The 22,959-nt window shown below is 36.8% G+C and overlaps 1 protein-coding gene across 1 annotated transcript in view; it reads right to left on the reverse strand.

Moving 5' to 3' along the window:
* The window catches only part of LOC306857080 (protein diaphanous homolog 3-like), a 326,012-nt gene that overhangs the window by 190,224 nt on the left and 112,829 nt on the right, over positions 1 to 22,959 (reverse strand). Inside the window, exons 12-15 of the mRNA XM_079396755.1 lie at positions 22,864 to 22,928; positions 22,031 to 22,135; positions 17,921 to 18,226; positions 16,189 to 16,303 (exon numbers count right to left, since the gene is read on the reverse strand). Of these exons, the coding sequence (XP_079252881.1) occupies positions 16,189 to 16,303; positions 17,921 to 18,226; positions 22,031 to 22,135; positions 22,864 to 22,928 (591 nt within the window). The remainder of the gene's footprint in view (positions 1 to 16,188; positions 16,304 to 17,920; positions 18,227 to 22,030; positions 22,136 to 22,863; positions 22,929 to 22,959) is intronic.

Below are 22,959 nucleotides of genomic sequence, written 5' to 3' on the forward strand. Positions count from 1 at the left end.
CTATGCCTGAATGTACTATGAAATGAAGACAAAAATCCCAATAAATAAATAGATATAATTCCATAATGTGCATAAAGTACAGTATAAAGCCAATTAAGTGCTTCAAATTTACTAAATAAATGTATACTCTAAATGCACCCAAAACCAAACAAAAAAGATACTAAGACAAAACTCAAATGTCCTTGACTGTCGTATAAAATGAAGTTAAAATAGGCCTGGTCGATAAAACTGTATCGGTATGTATCGACGGTACACCTTCATCGATAACAATAGAATAATGTTTGATATAGAGCACGATATAGGTGCATGCTATGTAGGGCTGGTCCGAATACCATTTTTTGAGCTTCGAAGCTTTGGTAGTAATCAACACCAAATACCGTCTGTCTGTTTGCATTTTTATTGTGTCGAGAACCGATCATCCAATGACTTCACGCGTGGCGGGTGTGTTGCTGCGGACCTAAGGGAGTGCAGTGTCGCATTTTGGTGCAATATGGAATTAATAATTAATACGTTCAGAATTAATAAACTTTTAATAAACTACAGAACAGCGCAAGCCGGAAGCGGCACACTTCACGCGGACAGGGTTTATATGCTCCGAAAACGGACACTTCACTAGTGAAACAAAACACAGGTCTGTTAAGAGTAGGGATGTGCGGGACTAGTCGACTAAACGGTACAGCTCCTACTAGTCGACACTGAAAACAATAGTTGATTACACGAGAGAGAAAAAAAACATTATTTTATCATTCAAATTACCATAATTTTAACGTTACATTTAAAACATTTTGAATAACAAGTTAAAGTAAAACTTTTGAAAAAGAATACATATCAAAATATTTAAATATATACTTTTTTAAGAGCTAATCTGGGTGGAAACTACATTTTTGCCTCAGACCTGGCATGCGTTTTCTTCATGTCAGTAGCGGCGAGCTCAAAATGACCACGCGAAAGACCAGCAAGGTGTGGGATTATTTTTTTTGAATTAGAAGGAAATTGAAATGGTTTTTGCGTAAACTGTAATGTCAGATTGGCTTACAATAACTTTACTGGAGCGATGCATAATCATATTCAATACAGGCACGTATACGTTAGTTTGGAGCCAAAGCCAGCAAATGTCAATCATGTCATTGCATATCTAACGAAGTGAGAGATTTCCAGGCTCTTTTCGAAACTGTCTGCTTGCTTGTAGTTATCTTTCTGCGTGCCTGTGACTTCAGTTTTTTTTTTTTCTCAAGTGCAGAATCGCCTCTACTCCCGTCTTTCTCCAGACCACGTTAACATTTTAAATTCACTGAACAAATGCGCATGGTCTGAGTAAGTAAAACGAGCATGGTTTTGTTTTTAGACAATATAGCCAACATGGAGTACATTTTTAAAAGCCATTTTAATGCTATTCCTTGATAAACTTTCCTATTGTTTTTGACTTTTGTTTTAATGTGTGTTTTAATATGTTGCCTAACGTTATATGAAAATGAAGAATTCTGCTTTGCTCCAGTGCATAGCTTATTTATTCAGATCGGGTGGTTTATGTTGAGTGTGTGCTCTTCCTTTTTTTCTGTTTAATGTCCGCCTACAATTAAATGATGATAACGTGAGGCAAGCATATAGCATAATCGTGACCTATTTTAGGATTTTACAGTGTGCTTCAAAGATTAAGTATTTCAGGTGTAGGCTGTTATATAGACACATATGCAGAGTTTTTTTATTTTGCCATTTTTGGGGGTTTCTAGCTTTTAGACTAATCGACTAGAAAACTTCAGTTTAAACGACAGTCAAATTAGTCGTAGCGCACATCCCTAGTTAAGAGCAATACTTTTAATAAGGTAGCCCAGTGCTTAATTTGTAAATTGAGAGGTCCCGGAATAAAGCGGATGCGTAACAGTGAAGGATCCGGCATGTGATTAGAGGTGGGAGAGGACCAATCTTTAGTGATTGCAAGCGTGCATCAGTTGCTTTTATAGGGTTTGTACGTTCATGAAAAACCTGGAAAAGCTATGAAATTTTAAAACAGACATTTCTAGGAAACGTTTTGTAAAAGTCATGGAATTTTATTCCACAAATCTCTGTATAATAGAGTTATATTTAATCAGGTCCTGAATTTGTGTGTAGCCTATATCGCAGTTTTACTCATTCTCGCAGCTTTCGAGTTTATAATGAGGGAAATTCCTGCAAACTTTGTTAGATGAGTAAATAAATCCACACAAAATATCAGATTAAATCAGTCATTTGAAAACAGCCTGAGTGATTCAGCTGGACCATGTCTTCTCTCTTTCACTCTCTCAAAGCGGCTTCACATCGGCGCATCTCGTCTGCAATACAAGAGCTACTGCACCCTGACCCAAGACTTTCGCTTGCATCTCGGGACAGTTGACAAAGAAAACGCATGCATCACATTCGGTTTTGTGATAGCAGAGGGGTCTGTTCACATGTCGCGTCTTTTGCGCACTTAAGTTCATTATTTCAAATGTAGATGTGCAGCAAGCGCGCTCATAATAGAAGATTGTTCATGAAATATATGCATGCTATAGGTCAGCACGAACGTCGTTCATTGGCGAACGGTCTGTTGCTGGTGCAGATGTTCAGCCAGGTGGACAAGTTGAGAACCGTTTCGTGGGGGATGCCAGGTGTTCGAGAAAAAAAAAAAAAGGATATTCGAATCTCAAAATTGAAAATCGAAAGCCAACCCACCGAACGAATATTCAAATAATCTGGTCCAGCCCTAGTGCTATGGGTGACAAGCAGACAGCACACACGAACACATGCTGAGAGCTGTGCCTGCCAATGAGAAGATGATAAAAAAAATTTATATTAGTCGAATTTAAAATAAAAATTTCCATTTGAATGCAAAAACGGTGCAATTTAATGTTAGGTGTGTGTCGGTGAGGGAGCCTAAACAGAGGCGCACGAGATGCGGTGATGATGTAAGTGTCGTTTTTGTTAATCTATCCAGTTGAACCCACAAAATGCACCGCTGCTGCGTTATTCATTCAAAATATTAGAGAAATATAGAAGTTCAATGCGGAGAAGTTACTGCTTAGGTTAAAACCGAAACCAAGCCATTCACAAAGAGTGCATATTAGGTGCATTTTGTTTTTCTGGTTTTTCTGTAAGCAGACTAAACAGTGTAAAGTGAGGGCCAAACCAGAGCCAAATTCAGTTTATAAGTGACAACCTATATAACTAGCAAAATAAGGCCTTGACAACATAGCCATACATACCTTCACAACTCCTCATAGAAGAAAGCAAAAAGTATGTGCTGAATAAAATGCATCTACCTACAAGAAATCACATTTAAGAACACAAGAAAGGACTTGGGATTATATTACAGTCTCAACAAACTCAATTATGTTTACACCATACGACCCAGAGAAGTTTCTGGACCAATAACACAAACTCACAAGCTAGATGTATTTCATCCACCGGTAATTTGACAACTTGTGAACCGAGGGTCATATTACACAACACTGAACGATATTTTCCACCTTCTGGTAGGGTTTTATTTCAGGTTACAGTCTGACAGTTTTCATAGGTTGTTATTAGGACAACAATACCACCAGAGAAGCACTCCCTTGGGATGTTGCACCAGCCGTTCAGCTCAGCAACACAGCCTGGGCACCTGTTCCCACGAGACGGACCACATCTGGAGGGGTGGGCGGAAGAGAGATTTGGCCCCTGCAGATGTTATCTACTCATAGAGGCTACAACACCTGTGCTCACACTCTCTCTCACACAAAGCAGGCGTGACAGATGACATACATACAAAGTCACACATAGCGAACATGCTCACACCTGCTCCCTCTCTCATTCAAGTCAATGGGGCAGCGGCAGATGCATCTGACAAGAGGGACACGCTCGCCTCAGAACTCGCAATATCCTGAGAAAATGACCAGCGATTAAAAGCAGCAAAGACCACATTGTTAAAAATGCTTGTACTCTCTTCCTCTTTCTATTATTTCAAGAAAGAGAGAGAACTGAAACTTTAAATAAACACAAAGAATAAATACATCAAGAAAAGTGTCAGATTTATAATGAAAAGTTCACTGCAACGCTTGTTTGCCTGCTGGAATAACAGCATTTTCAGCTTCATAAATAATAGTGCTGGAGCTCGCATTTATTTATTTATTTTCACATCAGATGTTTGTTTCCTTTTTGTGTGCAGGATCAATGCTGTTCTTTTCTATTGCATGACACAGCAGTATAGTATAATGCAATACTAAAATGTAATATTTGATAATCCTGAAAAGCTGTGAATGCACAGTGTCCATTACATACAAATAAAGCTTTAGGAGGCTAAGCCAATAAAAGCCCAATAATTAAAGAGGATCATATAGCCTAATATATATTTGTAACTTTATGTCTTGGTTAGTAACTTACATTTAATTTTTACTGTTAAATCTTCTGGTGTTTAGGAAGAATTGCATCTATCCTACTTGATAAATCACTGTGACTGTGATTTGTTTTTTTAAATGAGTCATCGGATACAAAATTGACTGGATTGATAGAAATCCATTCCCTCCTTTTTAAACCACTGACGGACTGTCCCGTATTAGCATATTTCCTCCCTCAGCCAGTTGTATGCTCTCTGCCATTTTCTCCGTGCTTGAGCAGCTGTAGCGACATGTCTCGTAAGCAATGCAGGTGTTTTGTAGTTGGATGTAAAAGTAAACATAATAGTAATGCACGGATTGCGGTTATATCCTTGGGCGCTGCGGATAATCCGTGGGTTGGGTAATAAAAATGTACATTCTGATAAATTGTGGGTGGGTCGCAGGTGGATGAGATAAATCATTAATGAAGCAAATATTAACAATATTCTCTCACTAAATCTAAAATATGAACATGTTTTAAATGCATTTTTTCATCTGGCAGATAGACAAATTTCATTTGTGTGTGTGTGTGTGTGTGCGCGCCTGTTCGGGATGTTGCAGTGACAGAAACAAAGTTTGAAGGTAGTACAGCCTGTGTTTATGCTATCAAGAAAGTGTATTTTAATCTTGCCAAAGAACAACTTTTGTTTTATAAATTAACGTTAATTTAAAAGCAGAGTATTATCAGAGCAGGGCTCAAAAAAAATCGCTATTCCGACGTCCCGGGGCTATTGCGTTTTCCAGTCGGGCTACCAAAATGTATCACTGTCCTGCCCGACGGGCTACCTTAAAATACAGGGCTCCCATGCAATGTTCCCTCTAAGCTGAACGCGTACGCGACCGCTCTCTTCTTCCACCAAGGCAGCTCAAAAGAAATAATGTGCCTCGCGCACACAAAAATGATTTGGGAAGCCATTTGATTGAATGCCGCCAGTAAAAGGGAAAGAATAGTAGTGCTCGGGCAAACCGCTATAGAGCTGATGTCACGACAGAGTTAGAGCCGTTTTCATAGAAAGAGAACGATATGCACCAAATGAGTCGCTGTAGAAACTGAATACTTCAGTGGTTGAAGTGCGCTCAACAAGAGAGACAACGCAAACGCAATGACATGTGAAATAAAACGTCCTCATGTATTAAAGAAGAGCGGCTCGATTAAGTGCTGGAAATAGCGGAGGATGGGCAAAGAACGGTAACAAAGACATGTAAAGTCACAAGAGTACTGTACAAACTGTACTTCATAACGATGTTTAGACAGCTATAGAAGAATTCATATGTTCACGTTTTTTTTTATATTTAACTTACAGATCTCAGCTTAAGTTTGGCTTCAGTTTCATTCATTTCAAAAATACAGACAAAAACAGTGATATGGTGAAATATTATTGCAATTTCTAATATTGGTTTCCTATTTTAATACCTATACTTCAAAATAGTATTTATTCCTGTGATCAAAGCTGAATTTTCAGCATCATTACTCCAGTCTTCAGTGTCCCATGATCCTTCAGAAATCATTCTAATATGCTGATTTATTATCAGTGTTGAAACTGTTGTGCTGCTTCATATTTATATGGAAACTGTTTCTTTTTTCTTTGATTCTTTGATTAATAAAAAGTTTAAAAGAACAGCATTTATTCAAAATAGAAATATTTTCTAACAATAGAAGTCTTTACTATCAATTTTATCCATTTAACACATCCTTGCTGAATAAAGTTTATTTAACTTTCTTTAAACTTTTTTAAAGTATCTTTAAAAAAAGAAAGAAATAAATTCTGACCCCACAATTTGGAATAGTTTATATTGTAACAAAATCTATATTTTGACTAAACATGGTTATTTTTAACCTTTTTTTTTTTTAATATCACAGGTCCCAAAAAATACAGTATATGGAGAGAAAAAAAACAAACAAACAAAAAACGCAGTACAACTGTTTCCAACATTGATTAAAAATCAGCATATTAGAATGATTTCTAAAGGATCATGTGACTCTGAAAATACTGCTTTGCTTCAGAGTAGGGCTGCAACAAACGATTATTTTGATAATCGATTAATCTAACGATTATTCAATCGATTAATCGACTAATCATCGATTATTCCACTGATTAACCAGTAGACTTTGATAATTCAGCTTTTGTGATTAGTTAAAATATTAAGTTATACATATTCTAACATAAAGGTCACTTCAGCTTTAGAAAAGTATATTATGTAATTACAATTATTAAACAATTAATTGGCAACACTTTACAATAAGGTTCATTATTTAACATTAGTTAACATGGACTAAGAATGAACAATACTTCTACAGCATTTGTTAATCTAAAAGTTAGTTAATTTCAGCATTTACTAATGCTGTTTTTTAACAGTTTTTATTAACCAACATTAACAAAGATTAATAGTTAAATGTAATAAATGCATTGTTCATTGATGTTAATTAATACATTAACTAATGTTAATAAATGATACCTTATTGTAAAGTGTTACCATTCATTATACAAATAGATGTATTTGGCACACAAAATGAAATGACAGACAGAGACACTCTCTCACCATATAATTATCTACATAAAAAAGAAACTGAATGACACATTTTGCACATTCTGCCTAACTTCTCCTTTTGTAAGTCATATAGATAATAAACAAAATAAAGGTAAGTGATACGACGCTTTGGATAAACTATTTTATTCACAACATAATATTTTAAAATAGCTTATAGGGTTATGAATAATCAAAACAGTCCTTAGCTTGATCAAGCTTTGGTCTCTGTAAACCAAACTGTCACTTTAATGAAACTATTTTTTTCCCACTAATAAAAATATTTAATAATTAGCTAGCTCCACACTGGAGAGCTGCTTTATATCAAAAATCAAATTGTAATTCTAACTGAAAGCGACACTGACTCTGGTTTTTCATGTTTAATACCATAAAGATGCTTGAATTAAGGCTATTGCATAAAGTGCTATATAAATAAACATGATGTGACCGGACATTACTGGAGTAACGTTACATTACTGAAAAGTAGAGCTCATGCAAACATCCACATCGTTGTAATCAGATGCATTTTTAAATGCTGTTTTCACACTGCTGTCCGTTTTTGTTGTGTTTATTTAGTTACTGAGACGAAAGCGCGCAATATATATTAACATGTTCATCCAAACGCCGTTCAAGTTCAGATGCATTTTCTCTGAAGCGCTGTGTCTTCTTCTCTTGAATGCATCCAGGAGGGCTGAACTACAGTCTTGCGCTACAGTGCCACACTGGTGAAACTGCAGTATTGCAGGCTCTAACATTAGGTTATGTGAGATCAAACGACTACTCGACAACTAAAACATTTGTCGACTAATCGTTGCAGCCCTACTTCACAGGAATTAATTACATTTTAAAGTATATTAAAATAGAAAACATTTATTTTAAATTGCAATAATATTTCACAATATTGTTTTGTGAAATAATATTCAGTATTTTTTTATCAAATAGATACAGCCTTGATGAGCATAAGAAACTTATTTTAAAAACTTTGATCCAAACTTTTGAACTGCAGTGTATTGTACAGTAAAAATGTTTTCTCAGGTAACCTAAAATGTACATCATTTATTTACATCAAGGGTCAAATCAAATATAAATAGCTCATTAAAGTTAAAAATGTACACACTTTTTTGTGTGCGTGCTGTACAGGTCTGGTATAAAGAATGCCAAAAGCATCAGGTGACCGAAATGTCTGCCCAATAGAGAAAAGTTTTGCTCAGCAAGAAAAAAAATTAGAGGGAACGTTGCTCCTACGGGTCCTTAAATTTGATACAACTAAACTGAAGATTTTTTAAGGCCTTAGACAGTTTTAAATAAGTTAAATGGTATTAGAAATAATTTTTCAAATTGCCTTAAATAGATTTTTAAGAATTCTGCAGATACCTTGTAAATAGAAAAACTCTTTCCTTGATATTTGTTGATATTTGTGTATTGAAAATGTTTTTGATTGACATTTATGGTCTTTATTTTATTTGGGCTAGTTAAATTAATTTTCGGGCTACCAAAATCTGAAGAGTACCTGCCCGAAGGGCTACCAGGGATTTAGAAATTTTGCGAGCCCTGCAGAGTATTATGTAACTCCTTATGGCTCCGACGAGGTTTTGTTCCAGGTGGTGCCAAATCACACCAGGAATGAATCAACTGGATTCGTGAGACTAGCCTTTCTGATTTTGTGTTTTTCTTGATTTTTGGGGTTCTGCCAAAGGTTAGTTGGCTAAATGGTTGTTTGTCCGGTTGAACTGTGTTTGTTGTGTATTACTATGTCATACTTTGCTGTGCTGTAGCCTAAAGACAAAGTTAAAAGACTGTCTAGTTATGAACGACAAGGATAAAAGATTTGTAGCTGTTAAGTCATTTAAAATACATTCTCAATTATCTGAATGACTGTTCACAAAGACCTTGATTGACAGGTGATCTGACCAGTCATAATGCTGAATCTGCAATCTTGCCCAACAAATCAGACAGGACAGTAGATTAACGTCAGTGGACTTAAACTTAAAGATGTTGTGTATTGACGTCTTTCCACGGTTGCAATAAAATACGTTCTGATGTTCATTCATGTTTATTTCAAGGTTTAAGCAAATATTAAAAAAGACAATCAGTTCACGTGTGCCGTTTGAACTGAGGCAACTGAGGTAAACGTCCACATCATCCATAAACAAACGTGAAGAGCTCATACTGGCTACTATTGTTTCTGGAAGACACACAGAGGAATAATTTTCACATGATTTTGTAGCAAAAACTCTAGTCTACCAAATCCACTTCTCAAAAGTCTTGTGAACAAATATTCTGTATGTTTTATGGCCTTATTTCAGTGACTTAAAAAAATTTTGTTTTTCAGAAACCATGCATAAACATTGTTTTCTGAAAAACACAAACGTACTTTCATGCTGCTCACACATTATTGTAGCCCAGTTTGTGCTGAATACAGTGTTGTCAGACTATAGCCATTAATATATTTTTAAGATACTGAAAAAAAAAAACAACTGTCAGGGCATGTCAAAACTTCTCCAGGGCCCCAAAACGCCCTCAGACTGCAGAGGGTTAAAGAGGCAAAAAAAATAGTTTTTGGAATTTCAAAAAAAAAAAAAAAAAAAAAAATCGGTTTTCTCCTTGCTCCACGATGTGTTTTTTTACTGCAAGAGAACATGTGTTGTGAGAGCACCATGGCTTGTTGGACACAGCAACAGCAACTAAGGAGGGCAGGTTTTTGTAAAGGGTCAATAATGTGCGACTTGGACGTGGCATCCGTCAAAAATAGACTAGGTAAAAACAATTCAGATGACTAAAATATGACTAGAACTAAAATGACATTTTAGTCAAAAGACTGACAAAAACTAAATCAAAATTTGCTGTCAAAATTAACACTGGTGCATCTTTAGCGAAGTGGGACGCTTCTGAAACGTGCCGCGGAGCTGCTGGTATAAACACAAGCACTGAATAGAGTGGCCACGATCACGATCCGGTGGCCATGTCAAAGCCGTAATGCACCGCAGACGTATGCAGTGATGCGCCGATGTTAAAAATTAATCATCCATTCATTATATCATCATGCAAAACTAAGAATTAAAATCATTATAATGCAACAATGGCCACGTACACACTACAAGTTTCAGGAGTGACAACCGCATTTAAATGCGGGAGTGAGTCATGTAAATTATCGTTCCATGTGTGTACGGAACGGCAGTCACTCCCGCATTTGTAACTATAGCAACATTCTGTGGTCTTGCAGGAGTGAATAAAAGTTTAGCCGTTTGTTATGTGCCATTTTTGACTAAAGACGCTTTTTGTCCATCGATTTTAACTAAACTACCGCTGATAGACGTGCTGTGTGTTGTTCCTGTGGAGGCTGCTTTAGAGAGCGCGGTCTTGCAATGTTGCCATGTCCTCACATTTAGAAGTGCTTTCAGGCATGTTGTTTGGTCTTAGCTTATAAAGATATCACTTTATGAAGTTCAGAACATTTTCTGTCACGGATATTAGATGTATGATTTGTGTGTGTGTGTGTGTGTGTTCTAAAACAAAGCATTTGGGTTTTAGTTTTAGTGTTTTTTTTGTGCTCGTCCTTGTTTGTTTTTTTGTTTTTTCTATGAAGATCTGGCAACACTGTCACTTTACCGCACGGTTCAAGAGCACATCTAGCCCCGTGCTAAGACTTCTTTCACTGTTTTCTTGCATCTCACATACAGGCGAATACATTGATGCATGTTCAAATACGTCATTAACAACTAGTTGTCCAGTTCGGTTCTGTACACACCGTGTACAATTTCTGTAAATGCGGTTGTCACTACCCGTATTTTTCGGGAGTTAATGTGGTTGTGGAATACGGTTGTCACTCCCGTATTTTAGTGAACTGTGCGTGTACAGAACGCGATTAAGGAGTAAAAGGTGAACTGACAACCGTATTGAACTGCAGTGTACACATTGCAATTTGCGTGGCCAATTTGGGGCGGGTCGGAGTGGATGTCTAAATCAGAGAAAAATATAGGTGCGGGTGGGTGGCAGGTGGATAATTTATTTTAATTTGAGGATTCGGGTGATGTTTGAGATGATCCACGCATTTCTAGTCTAGAACATAAGGCCGGTTTCACAACAAGCTGCTGCTGTGATGCTGTACAAACACTTCACACAAGTGTGAATACTCTCGCAGCTGCAGTGAGGTACGCTGACATGAAGCTCAGGCTTGTGTTATGAAAAAATGTCTTAATTTTCTCCCAACATCAGAGCCACTGAAGACGCAGTGGATGTCTTGATTTTGATGGTAACCCACCACCAAATACACAAAAAAAGGGAAGAGAGTGGCGGGTGAGCAGTAGCTCATTATCATTTAAAGAGACATGCAAAATGGGCATCCAATGTCCCCTTTAACACTTAACAGTTGACTTGACACATCGTTAATGTATAAATGTTGTCAGCCAGTATGAATTCAAATGAGCAATAAAAAAAAAAAAAAAAAAAAAAAAATGCCATTTGTCCACGTTGTCTTTTTCAACTGTATGAAGCTGATAATGTATTCATAGTGAACTTTTTAAAACAGAAGTGTGGGTGACTAAATTTAACAGCATCGACAATGCTTTTCCTCATACAGATTCTTACTGTACTCCTCTACTATGTTTCCTTGGATAACCTGTACTCAAACTGCCAATGTCAATGAGGAAGAGCTTTCTGACTGATGGATAATTTTAGCAAGCCACGTGAAACTGCAGACGGTAGTATCAGGGCGGCAGATTGCAGGGCAAGTTTTTGTGTGTGGGCTCTATTCCAGCAATCACTCAATGGTCCAACAAAGGCCTGAATCATTGTGATAGAGGGTTGATGAAAGTCAGAGGCAGGGCAAGCTTGCTCTAATAAGCCACTGCTGGTGATTGTTTGCTGCATGTGCCGCTTTGATGGGAAAAGTATGAGGCAAAATAACAGGACTTTTAACAGATTTTAAACTGTAAAATCAAGCGTCTGTTCAATCAGCACACTCATTTCAGGGACGAACAATGACGAGCACAATAACAGCGGAAAACAACGAACAGCAGTGTTGAAGAAATATTTAGCGAGTAGAAGTCTTGATTCTTCTGGTTAATGTTTAATTGGGCTCCAGATGTTGGTGCACTTAAGGGAAATTAAGAGAGCTTGAGAGAGGGGATGAAGAGCAGCGAGCAGTACAACGCTGTTTCGGAGGCAATCCTGGAGTCAAGATCTAAAACGTTAGCTTCTGCTCCTTAAAGAAATGCAATGAATAAATAAAACAAAAACAAAAGCACTCGCTGCAGTTACCAAAGACACTTGATGCGGAGTGAAAGGAGACAGAAGAGAGGGGTCCATCTGTGAGTGAGATGTGAAAGAACTCTGATGGGCCCCTGTGTGACCAGAGAAGCTGAGTACTTGGTACGTTGAGAGGAAGTCTGGATTCCGGCTGTCATGAGTTCTGTAATCACGTCGGGGAACACTGCGTTCTTGGGCCTGAAGTAAAGCGAAGTGGAATCTGACAGGTTGTCTTCATTTCTCAAGGATTGGAGAGCATATAACTGACAGCACCAAATCCTGCTTCAGGTTAAGAGGCAGAGATGGTCTATAACGCCAATCTAAGAACTCTAACCTAGACAAAGCTGTCAGTAAAAGCAAAGCTGGTCAATCTTGTGCAAAATAGTCACAGGCCATAAGTATTGCATAAGTAGGCTACAAACCACTTGGCGCCAATTAACCCTTTCTCTTATCAATGCCTACAAGAACAGTGTTTTTTCAAGCATTTTGATGCCAAAGACCCTAAAATTATGATATGCCTAGCCTATAAGTGCATTTATAAGCATATAAATATATTTGAAAATATATTTTTTTTGCCTGTCTAAAAACTTGTGTAAACTGTAAAAGAAAGCAATAAAACTTACTAGTTAAGGTCACTAACCAATCAGTCACATGTTGGATGACTATTTGAATATCTCAAGTAGGGATGTTCATTTTAACTGCTTAACCGTTAACCGACCATATAGAAGTTGACCGATTATTACAATCAGTTAAACGGTTTAAGTCATTTTTTTATCAAAATATTTTAAAAGGTTTGCTCCATGGTTAAAATACACTTATGTAACTACTTCACTGGCGTTCCAATATCCACGAAAAACAAAATGTTTTGCATAACATCACGGGTCCGGTGATGACGCTTAACGGCACAGATTGGCTACATATTTAAACTGAGCAGTGTTTTTTTTTTTCATATGTTTGACTGACTGTATTTCATTATGATAATGAACAGGCTGTATTATTGTCAAGGAACCAAAGCTTAACTGTGTGCGCGCATGTGGCGCCAATGCAATCATTTGAATTGTTTCCGTCTAACAGTGGAAGCAACTACTCCTTTTAGTCAAAGTTAATCGGAATTGTAAAAGGTTTGTTTTATTTGTGTACATTCACACCACAAACAAATATTTGTGCTTTAGTAAAATAGGCCTAAAGAAAAATAGGATTCTGCTGTCTGCCTTTTCCTTTTGCGCAGCAAAAAAAAAAAAACGAACCTAGGCTACTTGTTGCACAGTTTTTTCTTTCGTTTTCTTAATTTATTATTTAACTAAAGATATATTTGTATTTATTTGTTATACATACATACATACCTACCTACATACCTACATACCTACATGCATATACACACACACACATATACATACATATACATGCATATACATGCATACATATATACATACATGTATATATACATACATATATACATACATATATACATATACACATACATATACATACATATATATATACATATACACACACACACACACATTTATTCTCTGCGCTGCAGGTGCGTGATACGCTGTTGCCTCAATAAACAGTAGTCATACTGTAAAGTCACACTGAATTTATCGTATTTACTATCTGTGTGTAGATTCTCTCTGACACATCGTTCTACTTTGGTCGTCTCAGTTGAAGTGATCTGGAATGACATTACTCTGAATTAAACGAAACATGCTTAGTTCAAAGCCTTCTCTTACAACAAAAAACTCCAAAGCATCCAGTAGTGAGTTTGTGGCAAACTCATTAAAAAGTTTCTCACTTAAGTTCACAAGAAAGAAAAGTAAATGGATGGATAATATAGCTTAGAAGAAAGTGAGGAGGAAATCACGATGAGGAAGATTAACTTTGTTTACCTGACAGAGTTGAGGATGATGCATGTTCGTATAATTAAAGACTGATTTGCCGGCGTGTAAAATATCTGCCTCACACACACATTATAATTTAAATAATTTGACAACCTTGTAAAACACGCTTTCACCATTTGCCCTATTCTTAAACGGTGTGCATAATTCAAGGTTCGGTCGCATAACATTGTCCCTGTGGGTACTGAGACAAGCGGAAGAGAGAGACAGAATGAGATATCTGCATACAGAGCTGAGTAGAGACAGGTAGACAATGCTGATATGAATAATTGAAAGAAAAAAAAAAAGCAAGTAAAAGCAACATGCCAGAGCTATTCAAAACAAGCTAAATGTGAATAAATCATCAGTAGGGGAGAGAGAGAGAGAGAGAGAGAGAGAGAGAGAGAGAGAGAGAGAGAGATCTTAATTATTTTGTGGCTGTTAGTGCGTTTAAATTACTAAATCCAAAACCTTGTTCTAGGTGCAAAACTAATTTCTGATGTGGCTAACTAGCTTTGGTTTATTTAGTGTCTGTGTGGGTAGCAGTACAGAAACCCAACAGTAACAGCAGCAAGGCAACGGTCCTGTCGAAGTGTTGGAGGGAATATAAATAAAAATAAAATTCTTTCTGACACCAGTTTGCGAGTCAATGTCTAAAGCACACGTAGTTCAGTCAAGGACTGTTACAAGTCTGACTGATGAAGGCAGAAAATTTTGAAAGCTGATTCTTGGGCAAAAAATAAATTTTTCTAAATCGAAGGGTGTTCATTCTAAGTCTGAATACTTTCCACATGACCTCAATAGCCCCAAAAAAAAAAAAAAAAAACTACATACAAAGCACTAGGGGTGTAACGGTACACAAACTTGATGGTTTGGCATGTACCTCTGTTTTGACATCATGGTTCGGTATGGTTTCGGTACAGCAGGAGGAAACAAATTAAACATATATACATATATATGTGACCCTGGACCACAAAACCAGTCTTAAGTGTCAATTTTTTTAAATTGAGATTTATATATCACCTGAAAGCTGAATAAATTAAATAAAATAAAAAATAAAATAAAAGCTTTCAATTGCTGTATGGTTTATTAGGATCAGACCATATTTGGCCGCGATACAACTATTTGAAAATCTGGAATCTGAGGGTGCAAATAAATCTAAATATTGAGAAAATTGCCTTTAAAGTTGTCCAAATGAAGTCCTTGTCAAAAATGAATTGTTGATATTTTTATGGTAGGAAATTTAATCTTCATGGAACATGATCTTTACTTAATATTCTAATGATTTTTGGCAGAAAAGAAAAATAAATAATATAATAAGATAATTTTGATATATATATTGATATAAATAAATATATACACACATACACACACACACACACACACACACACACACACACACATACATACATATATATACACATATATACACATATACATATATACACATATATACACATACATATATACACACATATATATATATATATATATATATATATATATATATATATATATATATATATATACATACACATATACATATACATATACATATATACATATATATATACATATACATATACATACATACACATATACATATATATATATACACATACATACACACATACATGGGGTTAATGAACAAATTGCATATTTGCGTGGAGGCAAAAGTGCTGAAGTGGAGGCAAAAGTGCTGCTGCTCCGAGTTGATTGTTATTTTAGCAATAGCAGGAGGTGTGCCATGACAGGTTGTCAGGTGTGCAATGGAAAATTATCCAAACCTCTCTATATAATAATTCATTATTATTATTATTATTTTAAATCATTGTTATTAGTTATCTTTAACATCTTCATGCGTTTGTAAATATATTTTACAAATATTTAACCAATGAAAAGAGCTTATGACTAAACCTCGTAATGCCATCAGATCCTCAAACGGTCAGTGAAACCTCATAACTCCAACAAGCCTCCGTTCAAAATTAAGCGTCGTGCACAGTTTGGAGACAGATCTCTGCTTCTTCGCAATGCAAGGGTAAATAATGAACTGATGTTTGAATAAGTACAGCGTTTTCTTCTTCAAAAGGTTTTTTGTTTAAATGTTTGATAATGCTAACGCAGTACAGTATTTATGCAGTGACTACACAGAAGCGTTAACATTGACTGACCAGCTCTCAGTGTGCCGAAGGTAATGGCGAGCCTGGTCAGCAGGTCCTCATTCTCGTAACACTCTTCTTTGGCGACGACCCAAAAACAGCTCTCGGACATCTCCTGGGGTGAGATCTACACAGAAATAGAAAACAAAAGAAAAAAATAATGGCTTGACATCATCATGACACATCATGGGAGGTTAGGATGCTGGAGTTGCTAGGCAACGTGAGGCATCTAAACAGTGAGGGGGTTTATGAAAAAGTAAAGAGGAAGCCTATTCAAATATTCATACTGTGTTCTATTGCTGGTCTTTATTTTGTTCTCCTACATGTCAGTTTGTGTGACAGCTGATGCAGCCCTGGAGAGGCTCATTCTCATTCGTCACAGTACATAAAAACACAGGACCGATATCTCCAGTCACACAGCCACACACGGGCCACAGCTTACACACCCATGAATCATTGCACTGAGGGAACACGAGCATCATTTAGGGGGGAAAAGGAATGAAAGAATAACGTAAAGTAGCAAACAAAATCTAAATATGAAAGAAAAAGAAATGACAGGAAAGTAGTACAGAGGACACAAATAAAAAGATAGAAGGAAACGAAAGTAGTAAGTAACAAAAGAAAGGAAAAAAACATGGCAAAAGAAAGAAAATTATAAAAAAACGGACAAGAAAGAAATTGAAAAGGAGGACACAAAAAAGTAAAGAAGAAAAGGAAGAGTGAAATGGGTGAAATTTTATTTAAATTTTTTTCCTCTTAGAATCATTTCATTAGTATATATGGCTCAGTGTGATGTTTTTAAGACAAAGTTAAGACTACAAACAGTGTCTTTGTGGTGTTCTAAGATCTAATCTTGGCAGTTTGAAAGGAAGCCATGGTAACATTGGCGGAGAGTAGAGCATTGTGGGACGATCAGTTTAATGGAGTCTTGTTGAGATAAAGACTGAAAGGGTAATCAATGCGGCCGGCTGCACTAATGAACAGACCTTACACTTCTGCCAAATACCTGAGCCAATAACAGCTCTTCAAATCTGCTCCATGAGGACATGTTCAAAGGAATCAAACAATCAGGAAAGGACTGAACATGAGCCTGAAGAGTAGCCTCTCAGTGGAAGCGATTAACCCATGTTTCCGACCGTGTGTGTGATTAAGCGAACACATGCTGCTACGTTCAGCCCCTCTGACGGGCACAGGGTGGCATGTTCCCCAAGATGCACCAGCTGCCTGGTCTTTGGCTTTGTGAGCTGCAAAGCTCTAGTTAACGAGTGATAAAAGTCTTGGGTCAGGAGCCATGAATATTGTATGGTTTCAGTTTCTCAAGCAGCTGTTTGAAAGAGCTTCTTTGTGTCCTCCTAATGGCTAATTACAAACAGGTTTTGGATTAAATTAAGCATATGGCGGATTCTTTAAAAACATCTGTATGACACTGACAAAAAGGACAGCGATTAAATATTAATCGTAATGTTATAAACTAACACAACTAAGAAGACATTGTACCGCAACATCTGCCTAGAAACGAGAAGAGCCTCCACACAGTAAAGTGTAATCCTTCACAACGGAGTAACATTTGCTTTAATGATGCTTGGCAGGAAACAGAAGAAGTTTTCTTTGGTTACTTCGCAAACATCTGTCCTTTCATGCTGCTGTCACCACCACATTTGAGTGCCAAAGCAGGATTCTGTCCCAGAGTGTATTGAGTGAAGTTAAAGACTAAAGAAAAGTTGTTCATGGTACAGAATGTTACCTTGGACCAGTTGAGGCGCTTCATGGAAGCCTCTGGTTTGAATTCCTTCTTGGGTTTTAGTCCAAAAGGCAGTGTGTGTTGGATTGAGGAGGATGTCAGTCCCCCTAGACACAAAGGAGGAGGAGGGGGTGGAGGCATCCCAAGCATGGAGGCATAGCCCGGTGGAGGCGGGGGAGGTGGAGGCGGACCTGGAACTCCAGGAACAGGTGGAGGAGGAAGTGGGGCAGGTGGACACGAGGTAGAGGCAGCTGAAGACAAGGCCGGGACAGACTGCACTGAAGGTAAAACCACTGGAACGGATCCGAACTATGAAAACAAGAGACAAAAAAGGACAAACAGCAGAAGCATGCCTCATCTTAATTCAGTTCCTTTTTCTAAAACAACTTTAAAACATACACTACTGTTCAAAAACTTGAGGTCAGTGAGATTTTTTTGTTTTTCTCCCTGTTTTTCCTAGGCTCACCCAGGCTGTATTTATTCAATAAAAAATACAAAACAGTAATAGTGCTTACTAATATTATTACAATTTAAAAAATTTAATTTTCCTGTGATGGCAAAATTAAATTTAAACAATATATTTCTCTAACTGACCCCAAACTTTGGAACAGTATTTTAATAACACTTTTCAAGACATTAACACAGTAATTATCAAGAACTAAAAATGACCAATAGTTTTACACCATTTATTAATCTAAATACATTTTTCTACATATGCTAATACACATTCAAGTTGATATTTCCCAAATAAGCACATTAATTAGCAATGCAAACTGTATAGCTATAAATGTGACCCTGGACCACAAAAGCAGTCATAAAGGGTCAATTTTTTGAAATTGAGATTTAAAAATCATCTGAAAGCTGAATAGATAGGCTAACCATATGGTTTTGTTATGATAAGACAATATTTGGCTGAGATACAACTATTTGAAAAATCTGGAATCTGAGGTTGCAAATCTACATATTGAGAAAATCGCCTTTAAAGTTGTCCAAATTAAGTTCTTAGCAATGCATAATACTAATCAAAAATTAAGTTTTGATATATTTACAGTAGGAAATTTACAAAATATCTTCAGGGAACATGATCTTTACTTAATATCCTAATGATTTTTGGCAATCAATCATTTTGACCCATACAATGTATTTTTGGCTATTGCTACAAATATACCCCAGCGATTTAAGACTGGTTTTGTCGTCCAGGGTCACAAATACCAAACTTGGAATTATAAATACTGAAAAAAAAAAAAACTGTTTATTGTTAATTCATGATAAGTAAAATGAATGTTAATTAATGTAACAGTAGCCACAAAGAGTAAACTATTCAGAATAAATAAAATAAACACACTGTAACATAAGCGGATAAAAAAGAAAGTGAAAGAAGAAAATGAAAGAAAAGCAATAAAGTAGACAACGAAAGAAAACAAAAGGGACTTGGAAGTGGATTTATGCTCCTATTTTAGCCCCTGTGCTAATATATTGACCATAAATTTATTCAGGCTTCTAAAAGTAGGTCTGAGTCCTGCTGGCTGCAGTAGCTGTGTACTTTCTGGGTGATGGAGTGATGGAGTGGTTAAGGTTCAGGGTAAGCAAATAGAAAGTTTCCAGGTCTGATCGCTGTAAGAATCCATCAACAACAGCATCACTGAGCAAAGTCCTTAAACCCTATGTAACTCCAGAGGAATCATCCTTGCAATAAAGCTCATAGCATTCTTATGACAATATCAGGTGAAAATTGAGGAAGAAAATAAAGCTAAAAGATCCTATGAGGTGCAAGCCTACATTTGAGTATAACAGAGACATACAATACCTGTCCTTCCAGATTTACTCAGGTAGATAAGTAAATATAAAAGATTAATCAGACCATAACCCTTTCCCCGCTCAAAACACCTCCACCGCAAACCTCCATCAAAGATTCAGAGAAAACAAGTATGAAACATTACTCTGGTGTATTCACACCATTCATCTTGAATGGCAAACAGCTACAAGAGTTGGGGTAGGGGATTATTGAACAAGTAGGTGTGCTCTAATTCAAACTGTACACATGCCGGCCTCTAGATAATTCACAGGGCTAAGAGTCAGCATGACTGACGCTCCTGCATATGTGGAGAATTGACTGGGTGATTACGTTTTCCGTTGCTGCAAACGATCGCAACCCAAAGAGATGGATCAGCTTAACTGCCTGCACTCCAAACTTTCACTTCGCTCATTGGCCACCATTATTTAAGAATTGATCTGCTCTATCGACGATATCCCAGTGAGCCAAAAAGCAACTGATCAAACAAACTGTTCAGTTGACGCCCTATTTGTCATGTCAGTGTGAGGGGTTCACATCCATAAAAAAAAAAAAAAAAAACAAGTCAAGTCTGAGGACAAAGTGGAGGAGAGGGGTAAAGGCACAAAGCTTGGCAAGCCAGAAAGTGAGGAAAACTAAGAAAAATGTCAATGTGCAGGAGGTCAAATGGTAAAGCAGGTTAATTTAATGCATATATAAGTCCAAAAACATACAACTACAACTAATAAATGATTGATATTATAAACCAATGCTGAGTGCTAAAAACTCTGATGTGTCATGTTAAAAGAAAACTTTTTTTACTAATATGGTGCCAATACATTATGCATGCTTACTTTGCATTATACAACAAAAATCATTATACAACAAAAAATGGTAAATTTAAACATTAAAAAAGCAAAAGGGCCACTGCAAAAATGTATACCACTGAACACCAAAAAAAAAAAAAAAAAAATCTTCAAAAGTTTTATTTGAAAAAGACTTATTGATTAAATATGGAGTAGCTAAAATCAGGGCTTTAGAGGAGTATGCATCTCTTATAGCAGCTGTTCAGGGTGAAGTAGAAACAACATTAGGGCAGACTGTGCCAATCTCTATTAGAGAGAAGCGCAAAAGCTGTAAACAAGTTAGATGTCAGCTCGTAAAAAAACAAAATGTTTGTGCTGTAGGGCTGAGCAAGAGTGAGCAGCATGGTGAGCGTACTTGGCACAAATTAAATCTTTTTAAAGGGGTGGCTGATTGCGATTTCACTTTTTTAAACATTAGTTAGTGTGTAATGTTGCTGTTTGAATATAAACAATATCTGCAAAGTTACGAAGCTGAAAGTTTCATACAAACGGAGAAATCGTCTTTTAAAATTCTGGCAGTTTAATGCCAACAAAAATGGCTCATAGGGACTACAGAGTTCCTTCCCGGGTCCGTTACGTCACGAACCCAGATAAACCCCGCCCCCGGAAAAACACAGCAAAGGGCGCGAGGCCAAGCTGCATTGCTTTAGAGAAGAGGAAGAGGAAAACTAGGGGTGCACATAAAACTCTATTCATATATGAATTGCGATTCTGTCTTCTAACGATTCGAATGGATTCACAAGTTTCAATAATCAATAAAAGCAGGAAATGATCAGCACGTTTATCAGAGAAGGGACAGAGCGGTGTGGAATAAAGGTAAATGATGTGAAAAATTATGTTTTTTTTTTAAAACAAAGCATTAACATGTTGGACTGCACCCCATAAACACAATCAAGCCTATATATAAAAAAAAAAAAAAAAAAAAAAAAAGTCAACCACCCCTTTAAAGATGGAATAATGTGAGGACGTGGGGTAATTGTCATGGTATAGTGGGAGAAGTGTGTATTACGGATGGAGAAAACAAAAACACAGCTACAGGACAGCCTGGCCAGGGAGAACAGATGTGCCTGTATTGCTTGTGTGCATAAACAAACCGCTGGCCAAGGGCACAAGATTTAGATTTCAACCCATTTTTTGTATAATTGCCTGGCTGGACTGAACAACTACTGAATCTGAGTCAGTTTCACATTGTCTCCATGCAAATGCTTAATTATGTTGCAAATTGTTTGTTTCTGAACAGATGATAGAAATCAAATTAAAACAGATACATCACTCGCTTAATCACTGTGGTGTCATGATCTCTAGTTCTCAACATTTAATGTCAAATAAAGAAAAAGAACTGAACAAAGAGAAACCAGAAGGAGAGACAGAACTAAAACAACAGTGAGAAAAGAAGGAGATGGGAATCCCAGCAGCAATGCCATCAAAAACAGTGACACAAGTGGCCAAAACAAAAAGAGAGAAAAGCATAGGTACCTGGTTTCTATAAGCCTGAAGTTCAGCTTCCAGCTCATTGATCTTCTCCTCTCTTTTCAACAGCAGTGCTTGAGCTTCATGTCTGCCCAGGAACTCCTCATCAAACTGAAAAACAAAAACCATATCAACAGAGATAAAAAAAAAACAAAAAAACATAACCCATTCCTCTACTGATGTTTGAATGCTTAAATGCCTTTTTATGTTAGCATTATGTACTAAGGCTGAGCACTAGTTATTGAAATAAAGGATAATTACACTAGTATGAAACACTGTGTACTGAAACATACCACACAACCTTCTCACACAAAATTAGTCTTCATAAAAAAATAGTTTTCATTCTTAAAAGTCTGACTGTAAATTTTCATGCCTACACTGCAAAAAAAAAATTAGTTTGACTAGTCGACCATCCTAACCCTACAAGTTCAGCTAAGCTGATTTCATTCATCAAGTTCATTTTTTGATTTAAAGGCATAAAGAGCGTTTTTGATAGTTTTAAAAGTTAACTAGTTATCTAGAAAGGATGTAGTTAAAGAGCTGTGGTTTGGCATGTATAGATCTGTTGCCCTCAACCATGTACATTTCGGCCCACAATTATAAAGGAACGCTCCCAACAATCAATACAAGGGTCTTTTTAATCTCAGAAAACTGTTAATTACAAATGGCTGTTTGAACGATTTCAAGTAATCTCGCCTTAATTAAAGGAAGCTAAATGGTGCGGTCGTGAATGGTCTTCAAAGGCCACATACTTCATTAGAGGAGCCAGAGAGAGAAGAAAGAAACCGAAAACAACGGAGGGGTGGAATATAAAGAGGAGGGAAAGAAAGGGCACTTGCCTTTTGAGCTAACTCCGAGGCCCTCTGTTCAAACTCCTCTGCCCTGGCTTTATCCACACACACCTCTGCAGAGAAAGCATGGAGAGATTAACCATT

The sequence above is a fragment of the Barbus barbus genome, assembly GCF_936440315.1.
Source record: "Barbus barbus genome assembly, chromosome: 37".
Taxonomy (NCBI): Eukaryota; Metazoa; Chordata; class Actinopteri; order Cypriniformes; family Cyprinidae; genus Barbus; species Barbus barbus.